This window comes from Lathamus discolor, chromosome 1, assembly GCF_037157495.1.
Source record: "Lathamus discolor isolate bLatDis1 chromosome 1, bLatDis1.hap1, whole genome shotgun sequence".
Classification (NCBI taxonomy): domain Eukaryota; kingdom Metazoa; phylum Chordata; class Aves; order Psittaciformes; family Psittacidae; genus Lathamus; species Lathamus discolor.
Genome location: NC_088884.1, coordinates 153,245,902 through 153,266,488, shown reverse-complemented (window position 1 = coordinate 153,266,488; position 20,587 = coordinate 153,245,902). Strand labels below are relative to the sequence as shown.

Below are 20,587 nucleotides of genomic sequence, written 5' to 3'. Positions count from 1 at the left end.
TTGTTTGGGAGGGGATGAAGGGCACGAGCTGATGTCCATTTATACACTCACTGAAGGAAACTATTCTTTCTTACAGTTGCTTAGATGTTTACTATAGTTGCAGACTCTGCCAGTGTGAGAATTTCTGTGAATTAAAGAAAACTCCCAATTAGTGAATACAAAACAGCAACTCTAGAATAGTAACATGACTCTATCCTCCTTTGTTGGCATTCCTTCCCTTTTAAAATGGCATTTTCAATTCATGCTTCCTCCTCCTCCTCTCTCACACATACTCACATACACTTTCAGTGCTTTATGAAAAGTTGTACTAAATTTTACAGCTAGCCATGTAAATAGCTGTTATTCTCAATGGTTCTGGTATTAGAAACTTCAAGTGGAAGTCTTCCTCTCTGAAACTATTCATATTTGTTTTGCTTTATTTGTGAAAGCAGAGCTCAAAGACAATAAAGCAAACCCAACTGCAGTGCTGTTTCACCGCCAGTCTTGCTACAGGTCTGATGGAACACTGATGGCTTTCTTTTCTTGTTTTACAGCTAGACATATGGTAGCTGAGGTTGCTTCTTAGAGCCTTCAGTTCAGGCAATGTAAAATCACTTCAGGGCTTCAGCACTCACAAACACAAACACCACTGTAATGTTAGAGCTGGGCAAGATTCTCCTTCCTCAAGGCCTGGCTGATTAAAACCACAACTGTCCAGGAATTTTCAGTAGATTTGGGTCAGAATTGTGCAGTTACATCCAGAAACTAGGACTCCAATTCTGCTTCTGTCTCCCTGTTACCTCTCCAATGCTGACAGCTAAGACAACAGCAGAAAAAAAAATAATTGTAAGTAATTGTGGTGTCTCCTATTGTTTGTATAGGATTTTGGAAGAATAAAATAGATCCAAAACTTGGAATAGCACTGATATGTCTTTCATTAGCATCTAGCTCACATTTGTTCCTTCCAATATCAATTTACGTTTGTCTTTTGACATGAACCTTCTTAAGAACTTCATAAAACAGCAGGGCAGTCCACTGAGGTCTTTCATCCAAAATTTCACTTGCAAGCCCTGGTGTACAAAACAACACTCATCCTGTGCAAACACCAGGATAAACACTTTCTAAAGGAATAAAAGCAAGCATTAGGGATTTTTCCAACTAAAAAAAAAATAAATAAAATAAATCACCCTATTGCTGCTTCAAAAATCAAATTACAGTGAAATGATTCTGTAATCTAGCCGGAGTAAAGCAGCTAACCAGAAGGTGGGTGAGGTCTGGCGAGCGTAAATGGATAACAACCATTTCAAACAGCGTATTTGATCTCCAGCATAGTGATGGAAAAGCAATGCAGTGTTTTAAGGATACAACTGAATAAAAGGGAAAACATGCAGAGACGTGAAAGATGTTTTCCTGCCCCATGAATGACATTTCCTACAGCCGATGAGATTTTTCCTCTCCTCTTCCACTCACATACGTATTTGAAATAAAGCAGCCAGGGCAGATCATTGTTTTACACAGACCTATTGTATTGCTGCTTTCTTTGCAAACCTGCTGCAGACAGCAATATGTAATTCCCCAGCTGATGGAGCTGTATTGCGGGAATGCAGCAGGACATCGTGTTATTTTGATCTGTGGAAAAGGACAAGCTGCTCTGGTGAGCACACCTCAGACTGGGAGTGGGCCCTACCACAGCACATGTCTGGGAACAGCATTTTACCCTTTGGCCTGTGCAAAGCAAAGTACAGCACGGGATGTACCCAACACCACAGTTTTCAGCTGTGAACAGCAGGCAGCCAAGTAAGTGGGCCATTTGAGTGGTACTACTGGTTTGCTGACAGGGCTGAAGTTTAACTGCAGCTTCTGTATAACAGGACGTTACGACAACTTTTAGGAATATCTTTGATAGAGGCTTATAGGCAGGCGAGGAAGCAATGACTACCAAAGCTGGGAAAGACCAGGTCTAGAAGTATGAAATCAGAACCCAAGGAAAACAACCCAATCATAGAATGGTTTTGGTTGGAAAGGACCTTAAGATCATCCAACCTCCAAGTTGAATCCAAGTTCCAACCTCCCTGCCATGGGCAGGGACACCTCACACTAGACCATTGTTGCCCAAGGCTCTGTCCAACCTGGCTTTGAACACTGCCAGGGATTATAATTTTTTAATATGATTTTAATTATAAGCCTGGTACTGTCCTGAATGGTAAGTGCCTGGTTGATAAGCTAAGGAACAAAAGGTAAGAGAAATTCAGAGGGGCCAGGAGGCTGGGACTCCTTCCCCCCTCTCCTGATGTATACACATGAAGGGAAATGGAAGCTCATATTGAAAGATTTAAAAATACGTAATTAAAAAAAATAAATAAACCAAACCAAAAAACAACACAGGGCTTCCCCCAACCCCCTAAACTGCAAAGTATTTATTTATATATATATATATATATAGTAACAAAATAGAATATCTATTTCTCCTCAGGTTAAGAACTTGAGTGCTTACTGAAGTAGTTCATTGGGAATTTACTTTCTCATTGGCAAAGGTAACAGATAGCTTCATTTTGCAACTTCACATTCATTTCTTAAGACAGCATTTATGAATGTGCAACACATTTTTCTCCACCAAGAACTGGTATAGGAAGTACTTAACAAATTCAATCTTATTTTATCAACAGTCTGCATAGGGGAAGATATTACAACTTTTTTTTGCTGCTCCTTAACTAACCATTTTACATGAGGCAGTAGCCATTTGTGTTGATTTCCTTGCTTCCATCACGAGTTCCTCCCTACAGTTACAGGCAAAAGTACACTGCAAATGCACAGGGCAGGTTGGTCATCTGCTCACTAGAACAATTGCACTGGTCAGAACTTCATTCTTCAAGCAGAATTTATGCAAAGCATCTTCTCAGAGCTGGAGTCTACAGTTCTAAGGCCTCCTCTGCCCAGAGATCTTGGAAAAAGGGCGCTTCCAGCATTTTGTGAGAAGTTTTATCCAATTTTCCAGCTACACATCTAAGTAGCTGTTATTTTTAATCTAACTTGATGGCCCTTTCAGGACAGGCTGTGGACTTTACATACTGATTTGAAGACACCAGCATTGAGTATTTTTTCTTTCAAAGGACTGAGGAAGTGACAAGAGTTTTGCAGGATCGTCACAGAAGCGGCACTAAAGCCTCCTTATGATCTGAGTATTATCTGAAGTATTACAATGGGCAGTTTCAGAACCAACCACATAAGAAGTAAAAGTCATCTTAATTTGCAAGTACAAATTTCTTTGAACCTGCTCTGCATCCCCTCACTATCAGAAAGAATACAAGAAACACGTGAATAATTTAGCAATCAAAGCAGCAACGAACCCCACTGAGCCACAGGAAAAAAATAAACAAATTACATTTAGTTTATTGGCTTACTTGAAGCTTCCTGGTTTTCCTCACGGTTTTTATCCTGTCATTGTAAATTCTATCTTTTTAAGGTTCCTTTCACATGAGATACTTTCACCCTTCAAAATCTCAGCAAATTAATGTCTTAGTAGTGAGAAAGTTAGAGCTCCAAGTCTTTGTAGGTGTTGCCACCATCAGCATCTTATCAAGAACTGTGTGGTTCAAGCCTTTATCAGTCAGCCCCCAAATTACTCTCTTTTACAATGAAGTATTTTGCTTTCTATGTGGATACTCTATGTGCTCTTTAATGTTTTTTTCCCCACTTGATTCTCCTAATTTTAAGGCACAAAGCAGACCCCTCTGAATTTTGTCTCCCTCTTGTCACCACCTAGGCTTATGGCAGGTTATCTCCTACACTACTGACCTCAGAACCAATGTGTGCAGGACACCCCTCCTTCTCCTCCTCTTTTGACAGCCCTTCCTAAAGGGGTTATACACTTACATTGCATTACTCCAGTCATGCAAAGTACCTCACCAAATCTAGTATGTCAATTCATCCATGAGATCCATAAACATGGGGTTGGCCAGTAAGACCTCCTCATCCACAAATGCACTGTCCCAGGCACATTCAGACCTTGAAACTTTGGTACCAATCCCAACAAAACCCATCAGTCCCTTTATGTCAAGGACTCAAGAGAAAAAGCATTTTTAGGGCACAGCTACTAGATCAGAGACTGTATAAAATTTATTGACAAGAGATTCAGCATTGTTATATTCAGAGACCATTAACGGCAGCAGATTGTGTACTTACCCACAACTCCACAGACAGACAGTAAGAGCATTTACTTTACGTCAGAGGATATTTTTTATGGTTATAGGGTTTCTTTTGCTGTTGGTGGTGGGGTTTTGGTGTCTTGGTTTCTGGTGTCGGTTTTGGTAGGCTTTTTTTTTGTTTGGGTTTCTTGTTGTGTTTGTTTTGTCATGTTTTCTTTTCTTTAATTTTAACACTATGTTTATAATTATTCACTTTTGAAGAACTTCTGCAGGAGCTATCAGCAAATTCCTGCTGCAAAATCTGCTGTAATTCTGAAAGAAGTGCTCTAATATAGAAGGTAAGTGGGTGAAAACTGAACCAGGTTCTCTTACAGTCTTACAGATAGGAGATATTCAAAGATGTATGTTTGCACAGCACATGTATACTTCCAAGTTTTTATGTGATGCAAACCAGAATGTGTTACTGTTCCACTGTGGTTTACAGGAGTATTTCCACAGCCATTATTTCTGCAAAAATATTGGCGGTACCTCAGAAACAAACTTTCTGTTAGGTAACAGTGAGTTAAACACTAACTGCAATTTCTGTCATGAGTCAAAAAGCAGCACGGAAGTTTAATTAAAAACAAACCTTTGCAAAGCTTGATCTACACTAATGAGGCAATTCCACTGCCTCTGCTTAAGTTCAGACTCTCCTTCCCATGTATGTGCGTGTGGGGAGTCCAGGAAGAATGTTTCCCCTAAACTGCTCCAATTCCAGGTATTTTATATTGATTTTGTTTAATGCTTATGAAAATAAATACTATCATTCTTCAAAAGAAATCAGTTTGCACATGTAAGGCATGCTTGCATGATATTTGCACCTCCTCCTGCACATCACAGACATCATCTTTACTGATTAAAGTTTGGTTCATTACCAACATAGTAAAATTGTTTCAACGCTTAAAAAAAATCCTCCCCTTTTTACAGATAGACTTCACTACAAGAATAAATTTAGATGAATATTCTCAAGCCAAAAAGCCAATCATCTTCAGATGAACACTAATGGCTCTTACAAAAGCCCATCCTCTGAAGGTGTGCTGGATGTAGGAGGGCTAGCCCTGTACTACATTTGATCAACACCACATATCCTGGGGTGTAAACCCTCGCTGTCTGAATCAGAGCACAGAACTGACTTAGGTTTAAAACTAGGGCTAAAAGATGCAATTCCTTCTGGCTCAAACGAACACTCTACGTGAAGAACTTGTGAAAACGGACTGTTCAGGTCAAAGGAAGAGAATGAGTAACAGTGTCTGAGTTTAAGATGTAATCAAGTCCCCTAGGAAGAGTTTAATTGCAAACTGAAGTCCAGACTGCTGAGATGGTTGCTGGCCCTTTGTACTTCTCAGTGGCTCACAATTTTGAAGCTATGAAAACGCTTACAGAATCATACGACCTGAGCATGGGAAGCAGTTAGTTTTGTTCTTGCACTATAAGGAACTTAAAGAAAATAAAACGGCAGAGCTTTCTGGGAACTATTCAGTACAAAAGGGTTTTTCCAAGCCTCAAGCATCAACTATGGAACCACTGTAAATTTATCTTACACCAGACATTTACTGCTTTCTTGAACACGTAAGTGGTTGAAGCAAAGATGAGAATAAACATCCTCACAGAGTGCTATGCATCCAGAAAGGAGATCTGTAAAGAGCTGGAAGGAACTTTAGACCCTTGGTGTCACAAGTAACTGTTCATCCATTATATCCTACTGTATAATGAAGTTAGAATCCACCTACTCCTGGTAAAAGGTAATTCCAGAATCCTTAGTTTATTAGGGTTTTTTGATGACTTTCTGCAAGGCCTGGCACAAACACAGAAACTTCCTGGACTCCAGAAATGATTCTTGGAGCCACTTAAGCTCTGTTACTTGAATTTGGTTACAGCAGGAACCAAGATGTCTAGAAAGGGTCTGGAAAAGCCACAGATTTGATTCTTCCATGCAAGCAGCAGACATCAGCCTACTGACACTGGGAAAAGAAGTTACAACAGCAATTAATTGAAAGGAGGATGAGAGAAGAAACAAATAGGGAAGAAAGAAAATAAGGAGCTCTGATTTTGTTCAACAAAAAGGTTAGCTCTGGTTTTAGCAAGAGAAATGTTAGCTTCCAATACATGAATTAGTGTAAGAGTACACAAAAGCACACCACAAGCTGGGTGCAACTCTTCAGCTGAAAATGAAAGAAATTCCCTTCTACTGTAGATACTACAACTGCTGAGTATGTGGAAGAGGAGGCTGAAAAGAAAATCTAAGATGCAACTTAGAACTATCCAGACAGTATCTCTGGGCTGTCCGCACAACTGAATTAGTTTGCTGGTCAAGTATTTCTTCCCAAGAGCAGAAGAAGCTCACAGCAAGAAGAACTTGGATGTTTTTGGCTGGAAAAGAGTTTTGCTCTTGATCATTACTTAACCTACGGCTGCAATTACCTGAAAGAAAACTCTTGCATTTCACCTGTCGTTATCATTAGGCCTCCTTGCAGTCTTGTGGTAGCGATGGATATTGTGCATCCATGTTTTATTTCTTTTTGTGTCTATGCTCACAACAACATCTTAGTTTCCACACAGTTGAGCCTTTCTACAAACCTTTCTTTGCTGAAGTGTACGTCCGATAATTCAACTCCAAATTCTACTTGGAGTAACTGCATTGAAAAGACTCACTTCAGATCTTGCTCTTGAAAATTTTAAAGTAGGTTTGAATGAAAATCAGCAATATCTCATTAATCAAACTGTATGCACATTTTAACATATTATATGTAAATCAGATAAGACAAAAACCTAAGTTGAACAGATTTTAAAGTCACATGAGTGTACACATGCATATATTTCTAAAGGTATGCAAGATGACAGCGTCATGCCTGAAGATGGTTCGTTTTTCACAGAATCACAGAACGACTGAGGTTCGAAGGGAACTCTGGAGGTCACCATGTCCAACTCCCCCTGCTCAGGCAGGGCCATCCAGAGCAGGTTGCCCAGGACCGTGTCCAGATGTCTTTTGAATATCTCCAAGGATGGAGATTGTACAACCTTCCTGGGCAACCTGTGCCAGCGCTCGGTCACCCTCACAGTGAAAAAGTGTTTCCTTATGTTCCGATGGAACCTCCAGTGTTTCTACAGCACTGTATTTTCTAGAGAGCTATACAATTACACACATTCCAATTGAACTGTCACATGGCAAATTGCTGGTTATCAGCTGCCAGCTGCAAATTCCGTAATGTTATATATCCACATACCTCTTCAAGCTCTCCTGAAGAAACAGGATTATCCTCATACGTGGGGAAGTGGCACCCTGCTTTACAACTGCAAAACCTGCTAGTCTCCTCACGCGGCTCCACTATTCTGCAGTTTACTTTAGAGCTCTCCATCACCCTCCCATCTAGAGATTCTTTCATACTGCATTCTAAACAGGGATCTTGGCTCCCTACTGGCAACATCCCAGCCGACTCTTCTTGGGAATCCAATGATGTTTGCGCACTCTTCTCCATTCCCGACTTTTTTAATCTGGGGAGGAATTTTCCAGATTCAAGCTCTGATTTTCCATAATAATGCCCTTCTTTTTCTGCATCTTCTTCCAGAGGTTTGAGATCTGCTTGTGGATCCTCAAATACATCTGCTTGAGAAGGGACAGCAATACCTCCCTCATCTTTCTCTGATTCAAATTCTGACTCGCTTCCACCACCTGGAGAAAGTTCAGATGCAGAAATCGGGCGAAAGTGAGTCCTTGGAGAAATCCTTATAGCCCTGTACTGCGTTCGATCAACACCACATATCCTGGGGTGTAAAGCCTCACTGTCTGAATCAGAGCACAGAATTGACTTAGGTTTAAAACTAGGGCTGAAAGATGCAATTCCTTCTGGCTCAAACGAACACTCTACGTGAAGAACTTGTGAAAATGGATTGTTCAGGTCAAAGGAAGAGAATGAGTACTCAAGCCCTGGTTCTTCAACTTGAAAGTTACCACAAGCTCCCAGTAAGTCTTCATGGAAGATAAAAGAAAACCCCTTATTTAATCCGTTATCTCCACTCTTTGATTGCTCATTCTGTTCAAATGATACATACGGCCTCCACAACTGCCTGTGACCAGGGGCAAAGCTATTACCTGGAGTCATAAACACATCTGTACCAGCTATTGTCACTACATCAGAAGCTGCACATTGTAACAAGCTCCCTTTTGAGTGACTAGGTGGCACCACGGCCCATTCTCCATCACTGTTAAATGTTTTGAGCTCCCCATACACACCACCAAGTATAAATGAGTTTTCTTTATCCTGGTTAACATCCCAAGGTTTTGATGGTGTAGTATAGTCACCACCATCTACTTTTGATAAATCGTTTGACACAAAGGCTCTCTTCTCTAAATTCTCCTTTTGACCTTCCCAAAGGTGATACTCTGATCTCTGCACTGCTTTATTGGGCTCCTGGAGGGTTTCAACTTTTGCTTCTGTATCCAAACAGCAGCAATAATTATTTACATCAGTTGAAAACAATTCATCTTCTATTCCTTCTATTTCTACCATCGCCGCCGAATTCCTGTCTGTCATATTTGTCCAAATATCTTTAATAACCCCTGAGCTGTAGCCATCTCCATGCGGACTGCTTTCACTACACCCTTGTGTAGCTTCATAGTCTTTACTTTCTGCTTTTTGTTCTAGCTGAATACCACAGACAGATTCTAGCTTCGATTTTTTCTTGAAAATCAAAGTGGGCATTTCTCCTAAAGTTCTAGCTTGTTGCTGGCAAGTTTCTTCTGGCAAAAAATCTAGGATTTCTTCATCTACATAACTCGAAGACACTCTAGGAACTACATAATTCATCTCTTCTGTATTAAATTGCGTGGATTCTTCATATGGAATATTTAAAGTCTCATTGTCTGAACGTGTTTCTTCCGAGTGTGACCATGGACTACAGGTTCTCGTTGAAAGATTGGAACAGTGTTCATTTTCATCAAAGGCACTATTTTTGGTCCATATTAGCAATCTAGACTGTGTTTTCCCAAGAATATTAGCAGTGCTACTAGAATCTGCATTTTCATTTCCCAAGTTGAGTGTTTCAAAAGAAAATGGTAAAACAGAGTTACTGCATTGCACTTCAAACACTGAAAAACAAGAGTTTATACCAGACCCTTCATTAATATCTGAAAAGAGCTCTTGATTGCCAGCAAGCATGTGTGAATTAAGCATTGTGCTGTCTAAGATGGGCGAGAATCTGATGGGAGAATCTCCTCCAAAACTTTCCCCATCCGCATCACCAGAACTAGAAGATGAACAGCACTCCCAAAATTGAGCTAAATTACTAAGGTCTTGCAAGAACCACCCTTCAGCACCAACAGAGCTGGTCGAATCTGTCCATATTGCACTTTCCCCTTGCAACTCCATTCCATCTAACACTATGCAACATTCTGCCTCAAAATCAGTTTTTTCTTTACTCTTTTGTCGAATCATATTTAAAATCCGACTCTCCCCTTGCATCGTATCTGAGGCACCAGGATCCAACATGGATTGATCAATATCCACTTCATAGAAGTGTGTTAGTTCTGACAGATGAACATCATCTAAATATTTATCGTCCTCTGGTTGAGAACATATTGAGGTCCCAGCGAGGTCAATATCCTCATTTAGAACTGCAGGCATTTCTACAAAGTGACCATCGATGAAAGTACCTGCTGCGAGGTATGTTTTATGAATATTATTGTTGCTAATACAAAGACCATGCACTGATTCAGACAACTCTTCTACAGCCTCCGATGTCACGCCACATAGATCTTCTCTGTTGCGGTACGTAGTCTCCAGCTTGCTTTTTCTGCTAAGAGGAACAAAGTACTCTGTAATCGGCTCAGTATACCACAAGGGTTCTTCTTTATATTCCTTTTCGTTTCTGCTGTCTAAATACAAATCTTTCCCATCGCTACCGCCAGCTTCTTTTCTTCCTAGTTCTTTTAATGGCCTTTTACCTCTTTTGCACAGTTGTTTGATGGACCCGCTGCTACTGCTGCTACTGCTTCCGCTGTGGACTTTTCTTTCAGCCTTTTCACCAGATTTCACTGAAAGCCTGCTTTGCCCGTTACGCCCTTTTTTACTTCGAACCTCTCTTGTTTTGTGTCTTACTTTAATACATTTCATTGATGCCTTGTATTCACCTTGATTACCACTAGAACTTGAGCCAGCCTCGCTGGATTCAGATGACCAGGAGCGCGGACGCATCTTTCCCTCAGACTTATGTCGCACTTGCTTCTTGTACAAAACAGGCTTCTCTTCAACTGTGTTGTTACTAAACTTGTTTTCTTTCTCGTTTTTACTTTTCTTCTGCTGGGCTCTCTCCTGTACAGTGGCTGATACTTTATTACTTCTGTCTTTAGTTACTTCACTTTCACTATTGCAGTCCTTTGGAGAAGATGTATCCGTGCTAGTTGGTGGAACAGTGGACGAAGATGAGGAGCTAGAGTAAGAGCATACTTTGGATTTATTCCATACAGTCATAATTTCCTGCAGGCAAACTGGCTTTTCAGAAAGAGGAGGAAACGCTTCATAGTACCTGAAAGAGAAATAAAAAGGTGACATTCAGCTTGAAGAACTTCAGGCAGGCATGAAGACTAGAAAGTGTTACTAAAACCACACCAAAACACTACCGATCTAATTTGTTCTACACATGTACATGCCACTCACTGCAGTGTTTATTTGAAGGATAACAAAGGGGAGATTAAGATAACATTTAGAAGTGCTTAATATATGTCTAAAAATACACTGCCAAGTAAAAAAATCCCAGTTTTAAGGAGTACTAAACTAGACAGAAAATGTGGATGCGTAAAACAGTGAAAGCCTGACTACAAGAAGCAATCGTATCTCCAAGAGAAGTCAATGACAATCCTTCTGGGTACTTCCGTGGACTCAGGTACTTGGAAAATAATAGAGCACTCTGGTTTTAAACAGTTTAAGGGTTATAAAAGAGTTTGTTTCGCATTTCTGCAACAGAAGACAAAGACTTCTAAACCTAGGAAACCAATTCTCTCCCTTTGAGTTAAAAATGTTAATTAATGCTGGTTTAAAGGCTTTTAATTTGTCTTGTTGACATGGTTTTAAGGAAACTAAAATACAGTATAGTTTGAGTTCTGAGCCAAAGAGTCAGGACTGTTTTAGCCAGAAATTAAGCTATCCCACGGTACCAAATGCTTATATTTACAGGTAAGATTTACAAAAGAAGATGGAAGGAAAAAAAAAATGTATTTCTTACTATCCACAAAACTCCAGATTCCCCACTAAGTTAACTTCACTGTGTTAAAATACAGGAGTAAAAGGAGAAAAGAGAAAAATATCTCAGATAACAATAAGAATAAAAAATGCATACATTTCTACTTGATCCTTTGCTGTGGGAGATAAATCAGTCTCAGGAGACAAAGAGCCTTCTAACTTTTTGTGAATCTTCTCCTCTGTTTTGGAAGAAAATTCCAAATGCTTAACAGAAAAAATCAAAACGCCAGTGTATTTAACAGTATTTAACAAAAGCACCAGGATACATTCCTGTAATAGCAGCAAAAGTCCATAAAACATTGTAAATAACACAATTTATTGTCTGGTTGTTATACATAAAGAGATTACAAGTTACCACCCAAGAGTCAAGTTTTCCTCGGTTGTTAAGTCCTGCAGTTTTCACTATACGTGACTGGCAAACCAGCTGTGTGCAGCTTCATGGTTAGCAATGCCCCCACTAGCAGACTTGCTATTGTATAGTCAGTTATTCCATATCCAAATCCTTATCTCCATTCTTGCATATAAAGGAAGACTTTTTAAGAAATCAACTATTTAACTAAGTATTTTTATGAATGGCTGCATCTAACTTCTCATGTGTTTCACTACAGGGAAGTGCTCCTGCAGTAGATGCTGTGCCCTAGGTATATGTAAAGGCGTATTTCCTGGGTGAGGGCTGACTCTAAAGACTTCTATTTCTATTGAAATCTGTAACATACCAAAAAATAAATGCTGTGGGATAATGGTCATTTTACTTTTTCCCCTCCAAAATAAACAGTCAACCTCACCTTGGCTCAGTAAGAAAGTGTCACAGCACAGCACTATGAAATACTAAGAGCTGACTAGCAATTACTGTTTAAAAACAGGAAAAGGGAAACGGCTAAACCCCATGATTTTATTTATGTTAAATAAATATTTACCATGCTTTAAGCAGGTGCATACTTATCCCTTATTTATTGCTATTTATACGACATGCTGAGCATATTAATTTTACTGTGTCAAAGACTGCTGTGATGAATTTTCATTGGAGACACCACTATCTTATAGTATGTTCCCTGCCCTAAGCTTGGCAACACCAAGTCCCCATTATCATTTCCCTAGAGCCCAGAAACATGAAGCACACTTTTCAGCGACGGCCGCTGGGGTGCTTTTCACAGGCATAGCCTGTATGCAACTGGTCTGAGGCCAGTCTACTCTTTACAAGTATCAACACCCAAAAGGAACAAACTCAAGACTATTTTGACTTTTTTAGTGGGGAGGTGGAATGAATGGTCATATCCAGCTATTCCTGCTTTTTTTAGTAACCAATCCTGTTGTGGTTTAAACTAAAAAAGCAGGCATAGCTGGACATGAACAGGTACAGCTTTTCATGAGGAAAACTCCACTTGTGAATGGCTATTCCTTAGGTAAACAGAACATACTAGTACAGAATTGCTTAAACTATTTGAATGATATTATTCAAATGTATTTTAAAATTGCATGGCCTCTATTAAAAGCTACTGAATTAACAGCCCACTCCCCCACCCTCAAGTCTCAGAACGTTACAGTTTGTGCATACAATATATATGGCCTCAGAAGTTTAAAGGTTTGTTCCTCACCTTGCTTACTCTGAAGGTCTTTCAGTCGGGAGCAAAGCTCCTCCACTAACGTTTCAATCCCAGAGCTCTGCACAACAACAAAACCACAGGAGAAAAGAAAATTAAAAGAAAACATAACTTATTTAAAAGAATATTCATTTTGCAGAAACACATCAAGACAGTAATCATACCTTAGCGGATGTGGTTTTCTTTTTGCATGGTAACTACTCATTAAAAAACCACAAAAATTATTCCTAGGTATACATTCATTCTTATAAATACACGAATTAGAGGTCAAAATGATTCCACGAAACAGGCAGTCACATTCACACTTTCAAACGACAAGCCATATTGTTGCAGTATTGTACCTCCAAGGTTTTGCTGCCTCTGCAACTCACATTTACTGCACTGTATCACTCCGGATTTAAGCAAGAGTCGATAAAGTTCAATAATCAACTACTCACTAAGACGCATTTTTAAAAAGCTAAGCTTGACCCTTCTGGTTGCACAAAAATTTACCTGTGAAAAAGGGACTGTTAAAAGGTTGCTGAAAATCAGAAGTGAAGGTGAAAGGAAAACAGTATGAAGACACATACGTGTAACGTGGTAGAGGAGGAGAAGAAACACTTCCACAGTATCTTTATCCACAACTTGCCCACAGTTTTGCCAGTTTGCAATGCCCAGGTTTTTCTCTTTTTAAACATTGTGGTGTTTACTCAGGAGAGCAGAGGAAAAAATAAACACCTTATAAACCCCTATTTTCCTCCTTTATTCCTCCACATAAACCTTCCATACATTCAAGCTTCCTTTTTAAACCCATTTCAGTGCTATTCTCACATGTTTCTGATTTTATTATTCACCTAGATTTGCAAGCAGCAATAAATAAAACCATCAGCACTGGAACAGCATATACTGAAAAATAAACACACACACAAAATGGTACAAGATACTACCAGCTGCCTAAAAGGAGAACACCCCCCAGCCCCCCCCCCCATGCTATTCTAATGAAACAGAAGTTGAACTCCGGTCAGCAAAATACTTATTACAAACATACAGCCTGAAATGACCATTCTTGCTGCACAGATGAGGTGTGTACGGTGTACATGTTCGTGTTCTTATTACTTCAGTGCTCACGGATCATGCTTGGAGATTAAACTTTGCGCTTTCGGTAACTGCTAACAGAAGGCTGGAATCACAGCTAAACACAACAACCTGTAACAAGTGGGGAAGATGAGAAGTCCCCTGCACATTACATACAGCTGAGAATGGTAATGAGGAAGAACTGTGCAGCTTCTTGTACGCTATGCACAGCTTCCTCAATAACAACTCCAGCAGCTTGTCCCCATCATACTTGGAGATTTTGAGACTTAGACAAACCTCCTACAAAATTATCTCACCTTCTGAATTTGACATGATCTTGTGCGCATACAGTCATGGAATATGCATTCTCTCCAACGATAACGCAGAACAAATATCAAGTAACAGAAACACATGAAAAAGAGTTTGATTTGCTGTGTCACCATGGTAGTATAAAGCTTTCATTTTCCCAAGAACTAAGAGTTTCTTCTCTTTCCTGATGACTGGCTACAAATTGCTAAGAAATATGAGTGTATGTTGATAAAGCACAAGAAAATATTATGGAAAAGGGAAAACTAATTTATACAGTGAAACTAGCTTATTTAATCCTCTGTCAGAAACACACACTTGAAAAATCATATACTGAAGCAATGACTTATAGGCTAACTTCTAAATTTCAATTAGTTGCAGCCAAGTGAGAAAGCAATTTTGTGTTCCTAACTGCATTGCTACACTGAAGTGCTAAATATAAACCTTTATGCCACATACTTAACTGAGGATGACTTAGCAATATTAAACTTTAGAAGGCATCTTCTGTACCAGTAAATTTACCAACATAACATAAATCGTTTAGATATGGACAAACCTATGCAGTTCTAATAATTGCGACTTCATGCCTATAGCACTCCCGACTACCCCCTCGTCCCCCTGAAAGGGCAACAGAGGAGGAGCTGGCCTTGGCTTGGCTCAGCTCTCCCAACTCTTTAATCAGACACCTGTAGCAAATACTCAAAATCTAAGGAATAAAGATTCACTTCCTTAAATTAATTATAACACCACGTCAAAAATATCCCCCAAACCGGCAACAATTAGCTCACCATTACACCGAAGAAGTGAAAACTTATAGAATCAAGCGCTTCATTTCCTCCTGTACCATGAAACTAATACTGGAGTCAGCTGACGCGCTGCCTGCTGTCCTGCATAGCTCCCTGGTGGAGCTAGTGCTAGCTTTAAAAAAGGGGGGGGGGAAGCCACTGTGCAGAATGCCAAGCCTCTAGAGACCACTTGCTCAACCTCTTACTGCAGTATATAAACCAAGCTGCAGACTTAACATAGCGAATGCCTCGGCAATTATTTCCTATGCGACAGTGCTGTTTGCGGAGTATGAGATTTAGTTACTGCGTTTTTTCATTGTTGAAGTTAATGCATTGCAGTTGCAGCAATCCCCCTGCCAGAAAGAAAGATATCCCAGGCGCTGGCTTGGTTCAGGAGGACACAGTCAGTTAACAGAATTAGGTGATCTGCCTAAAGTGCTTTGCTTATGTTCAAATTTTAAAGACAGTCCCCAAAGAGTGCAAATACTGGAGTACCTCACAAACATTTTTCAACCTGGAAGTCTTAGTGCCTAATTATGATTGTTATTGGAATTCCAACATGAAAGGCTTAAACCTCATGATTATCTGCACGATTATTTTAACTACTGACCCAGATTTCTACTACCCCTTTTCTCTCATTCAGACTACAATGAGCAGCACATTGTATTTTAATTCACATTTTTCATCCTATATAACAAAACTTCCCCCATACCAAACACATTTTATTCTGCTCTACTGTTTCCAACATATTTCTATTTCCTTTTTAACTTACATCCAGTTCCATCAAAAGTTCTTCTTCTTGGCTTTTCATCAGCTGGCTGAAGCAAGGGAAGGATTACATAAAGGATAGGTGTAATGTTACTGGCATAAGAGTGGCCAAGCTAACAGATAAATTAAGCTGCTGAACTCACCCAGCATGAACAAGAACAGTCAATCGGACTGCTGGAGTTACACGACCCTAATAGCCAATGTCTTCCTTACTGACCAACACAGCTCTATTCAGAGCAAAATTAACGTAGTTCTGCATAACGAGGAATGAGAGCAATTAAAAACCAGCAAAGCTCACACATATTTTTATATATATGTAAAATATTGGGTGTTTTTTTTGTTTAAAAAAGCCATACATGCATATATATATATATGTATTACACATATATAAAATAGCAAATCTTAAATCAAACATCTTTTTAATGTGCTCTACTTTGGAAGTAGAGCAGTCACAGATGACAAGTGGTAACTCATTAGCTTAAAGCAACCTGACTGCTTTTGTACGTTCACACCCCTGTGTAGCTGTAGAAAATGTTCCCAGAAGATATTAAATCCAGTTACTTATGAAGTATTCCTCTAAATTTTAAATGATCAGTGTAATTGTGAGCCATGGAAACAAAACAGCATTACGTACACCAAATTCAAATCCACTAAAAACTGTTGCCTACGTTAACAGTGGGCACTGGCTTCTTCCTATGTTCTGAGAGTTTTTAGTAAGAAGCTGTGAAACATGAGCTCCTCTCAGATTCTTGACAAACCTCTTTAATTCTTGTTGACATTTATCCGTGCTATGTTACTTCTGAGTGTTGCAAACAAGCACTTATGCTGCAGACCATCCAGGAGCTGACAAGTGATTCCTGAATTTGATCCCAGATGTTCACGCACCACTATTATTTGACACAGTTATTCTTATGGAACTGAGGCTACATTGCTCAGCAAAATTATTTTGTTCTGCTGAGCTTACACCACTTCCCATCAGCCAGTAATGATGTCTAGTTATGGGTATCGTACTTCCATCCAGAAAGCGCCATGCAGATGTATACTCTGTTCTGCAGATCTGCACATACACAAGAGCCGAAAGTTCTGGACAAAAAAAGGAAAACAAAGTTCTGACAGCCCGAACTCAGAATCTGACCTACCATAAACACACACAGAAACAGAACTGTATCAGATTATACCACTGAAAGGGAAGTTTGTTTTGGAGGGGGTTGTTTTGGGTTTGGGGGTTTCTTTTCTTTGCTTCTGGCCTAACATAAGCTTCCTCCCAAAGCTCTGAACTGTGTAGTTAAGTATGGCTTTTTACTTCAGGCCTGTAAGCTATGAGGAAATACCCGTGTTCCTCCAAGCTTTTTGAAAAGACAAAAGCATTACACTTCATTTTACTTCAGCAATTAAAATAATCACTCATTTGCTTTTAGGCTTTTCAGAGCTTTGAGCTTACACTTAAACCAAATCCTTGTTTCACTTTCCCAGATGTACAGACTGTTTAAATTGGAAAGGACCTCCGGAGATCATCTAGTTGAAATCCCTGCTAAAGCAGCATCATCTGGAGCAGCATACAGAAACTCCTTTTGCAGAATACAAGTTCAAACAATCTGCTAATTTAGTAGTAAATCAATAAGTAAATCAATATATTTATACTTCCAATTCATTCTTTTAACAGGTCACAGGACTCTTCAGACAGAGATGGTACCCCGACTGCAGTGTACCAGCACTGTTTTCTTGGCATGCAGCCTGTCACCAAGAGCAGGATTAGGTAGCTGTTCTGTATGAATCAGCTGTTAAGCCACGTGAACTGAATAAGGCATAAAATGTGATTCACTGCAACCACACATCTATTTCTATATTTTGTAGGATGATGAGAGCTAGATAAAAGTCTAAGTTTTAATCTTCTAACATTCTGATACAGTATAATTTATGTGATTACAAGTACCATCAAAAGAGGTACTTGAGAGCTAGACTAAAAAAAAGGACTAAAAAAATATCCCTAACCCCCAGAATCACCAACTACATAAGTAAAGGAACCAATAAATAAATCTACCAAACCGCAGCCTCCCTGGGATGTTCAATGCAAGGAAGAGCTCAAAGGAATAAAACACGGTTCCACATTGCATTATGGGATTTTCCTCCAGCATAATAAACTAGATGACACTAAGAAACATCGAAGAGTATGCATTTGTATGTGTTTTGACCCTTCAGTAGTGAGAACACAGTTAAATCTTTATCTTTTCACTGGAATACATAATGATTTACAACAAAGACACTGGGCCTATCAGAAAAATGCTATTTATTGACTTCTCTTTTGGGGCTTGTGAATACTTGATCCCAGTAATCTTCAGTAGATCTGTGGCCTCAGAATATTGATTTCCAAGCAGACAAATTGACTTGATATCACAAAAATCCAAGCAACCTTGAGCAAAATGAGAGCAATAGCTCTCCAACAAGGAGATAAAAATGACTTCCTTGTAACTCTCATAGTCCTTTCTTCTGTATTAAAACAGCGTTAGGAAAGGTAAGCCACATACCTAGGATCAGGGTCAGATTTCAGAGCTGTAATTCACCACTTCACTCCTCACATTCTAAGAGTCCACGTTATTTACTAATTCTAGATAAAAGAGGTCAACTACCAGTTCAAGTTGACTTAAAATGAACATGCTAGATCTAAATGTGAGTTAATAGAGCAGCTAATTTGACTTCTGTTATTTAAAACTTAATTCTTGTAGCTGCCACCCATAGCAGGCTACATTGAGGTGAAAGTCATCCCCCCCCCCCCCAGAAAGTATCATTCATCTCTAGAAACTATTCTTCTGGATTATTATTCAGTGGTTATAAGAAAACATGCTGACTTCAAAGCCATTTTCGTGACCACACTTGTATCTGAAAGCTTGTGCCGCCTTCTCCCTCTAAGATGTACATACACAAACTTTCTTTCTGCCTCAGACTTACCAGAGAAGCTGCAAGTGAGAGAACTGCCTTGCCCTGGTTTGCTCCCATCACCACTGGGAGTACATGCAAGGTGAAATAATGTTCAGTCATACCAAACACCTACTTTCAGTCTCCAATATAAAATGATTTATACTATGGGAGATGCTTAAATACAAAGAAGTACAAGGCAAGCATTCATTTACTTTTGCTGGTTTGATGCAAATTGAAAAACAAATGCCCAAAATAATTAAGAAGCAACTTCTATGTAGACTGAGCTCCCATAAAGAACTTTTCTAGGTTCATTATATACCTTCTCTGTATCAAGAAAACTTACATAAAAATTGGAGTAACTAAAACTTTTGTCAACTTCCATTAAAATTATTATTATACTCAAGGTAGCAGCTTCAGTAACCTGACAAATCAGACATGTGGTACTATGAATATCTATTTAAAAGCCAAATTCATAAGGAAAAAGGAATTGATTTATTGCACTTCATTCTGTGATGGTTATCTTAGCAAGGCATTCACTTCACTTTTCTAGTTGGTATCTGAAGTTATAAAGCACAGGCTAATATAGTTTGCCAAAATCAGTATCATCTACAGCTTAATGTATGAATGGAGAAAGAAGGAAAACTTCCGAAGGCAATGGATTTGATAATACAGAGCTAACACAAATTCTCTTGAACCAATACAGATTAAGTTATCACAGAAAAACAATGAGTGGTTGGAAATAATAAAACCCTATGGTGCCTTTGCACAGAAACAGCTGAGTGACATCAGTCCCAGCTTGATTGTGCTTTTCAAAACATACATCTTGGCTGAAATTCTTCTTGGCTCCTGGAAAACTTGTAAATCCTTTCCTAAATAATGCTGTGTTTTCTAGAAGCAGTTAGTATATCCCCTTCCAGAAGGCCAACAGGATACAGCCCAGAAGACAGAGAAAATCCATTGGTTTTGTGAAGTATTTGGGTATCTCCTGGAAAGTATTTGGAACAATCATCCTCAGACACACAGAAATGCTGATGAACCAGCTAGTCAGGGTATATGCTTCAAGAAGCATTATAGTTGTTTTGGACCTTTAACTTCTTATTTTTGCTCTGACAAATTTGAGCTTTTCAACAGCAACTTCAGCATTTCATCTTTCTGATTTAAGATGTTGCTTACACAACTTGCTTCATTCTTGTGCTGTGCTTTATCTTTACATTAACAATACTCATCCTAGCACTTGGCTACCCTCCTTACAGGGCTTTCTGATTAAGATTTTCCACCTTCTTTAAAAAATAAAAGAACATTGAGCACTTTCTTTACACATCTCTTATCCATGCCACTTCTAGTTACATGAATACACACAAGCTAAATCCCTTACAAACCATTTAATGTTTACTACCTGATTCCCTGGTACCCTAGTGTAGTTTTCAGAATGTATTACCTAATTAATACTGGCTTACATTAGAGAAGTAGAAATAAATCAGTGCTTAAAATGGGATTTAATCTAGTTAATCTGGCATCCTATGTAAAGAGAGATGAGACATATTCCCTGTGCTATAAACTCCACAATCCTTAGTCTAACTGGCACACAGGCACCATAATCTTTGGAGCCTACAATAGTTGGCCTCAGTAACCCATCAACAAAAACTGCTCAAACATGGAATCATAACCAATTGATTAATTTGGCCTGATTAGGAGCTTATTTCTTCAAATAAGGCTTACGTCCAGAACTGTAGTAACTGCAGGGAAATTTGACAGTTCTG

At 39.2% G+C, this 20,587-nt stretch overlaps 1 protein-coding gene across 2 annotated transcripts in view; it reads right to left on the bottom strand.

Moving 5' to 3' along the window:
• KIAA0232 (KIAA0232 ortholog) overlaps positions 1-20,587 on the bottom strand; it is a 71,597-nt gene that overhangs the window by 7,557 nt on the left and 43,453 nt on the right. For both annotated transcript variants that reach the window (XM_065659737.1, XM_065659743.1), the window contains exons 4-6: positions 12,994-13,060; positions 11,496-11,577; positions 7,388-10,685 (exon numbers count right to left, since the gene is read on the bottom strand). In XM_065659737.1, coding sequence (XP_065515809.1) covers positions 7,388-10,685; positions 11,496-11,577; positions 12,994-13,060 — 3,447 coding nt within the window. The remainder of the gene's footprint in view (positions 1-7,387; positions 10,686-11,495; positions 11,578-12,993; positions 13,061-20,587) is intronic.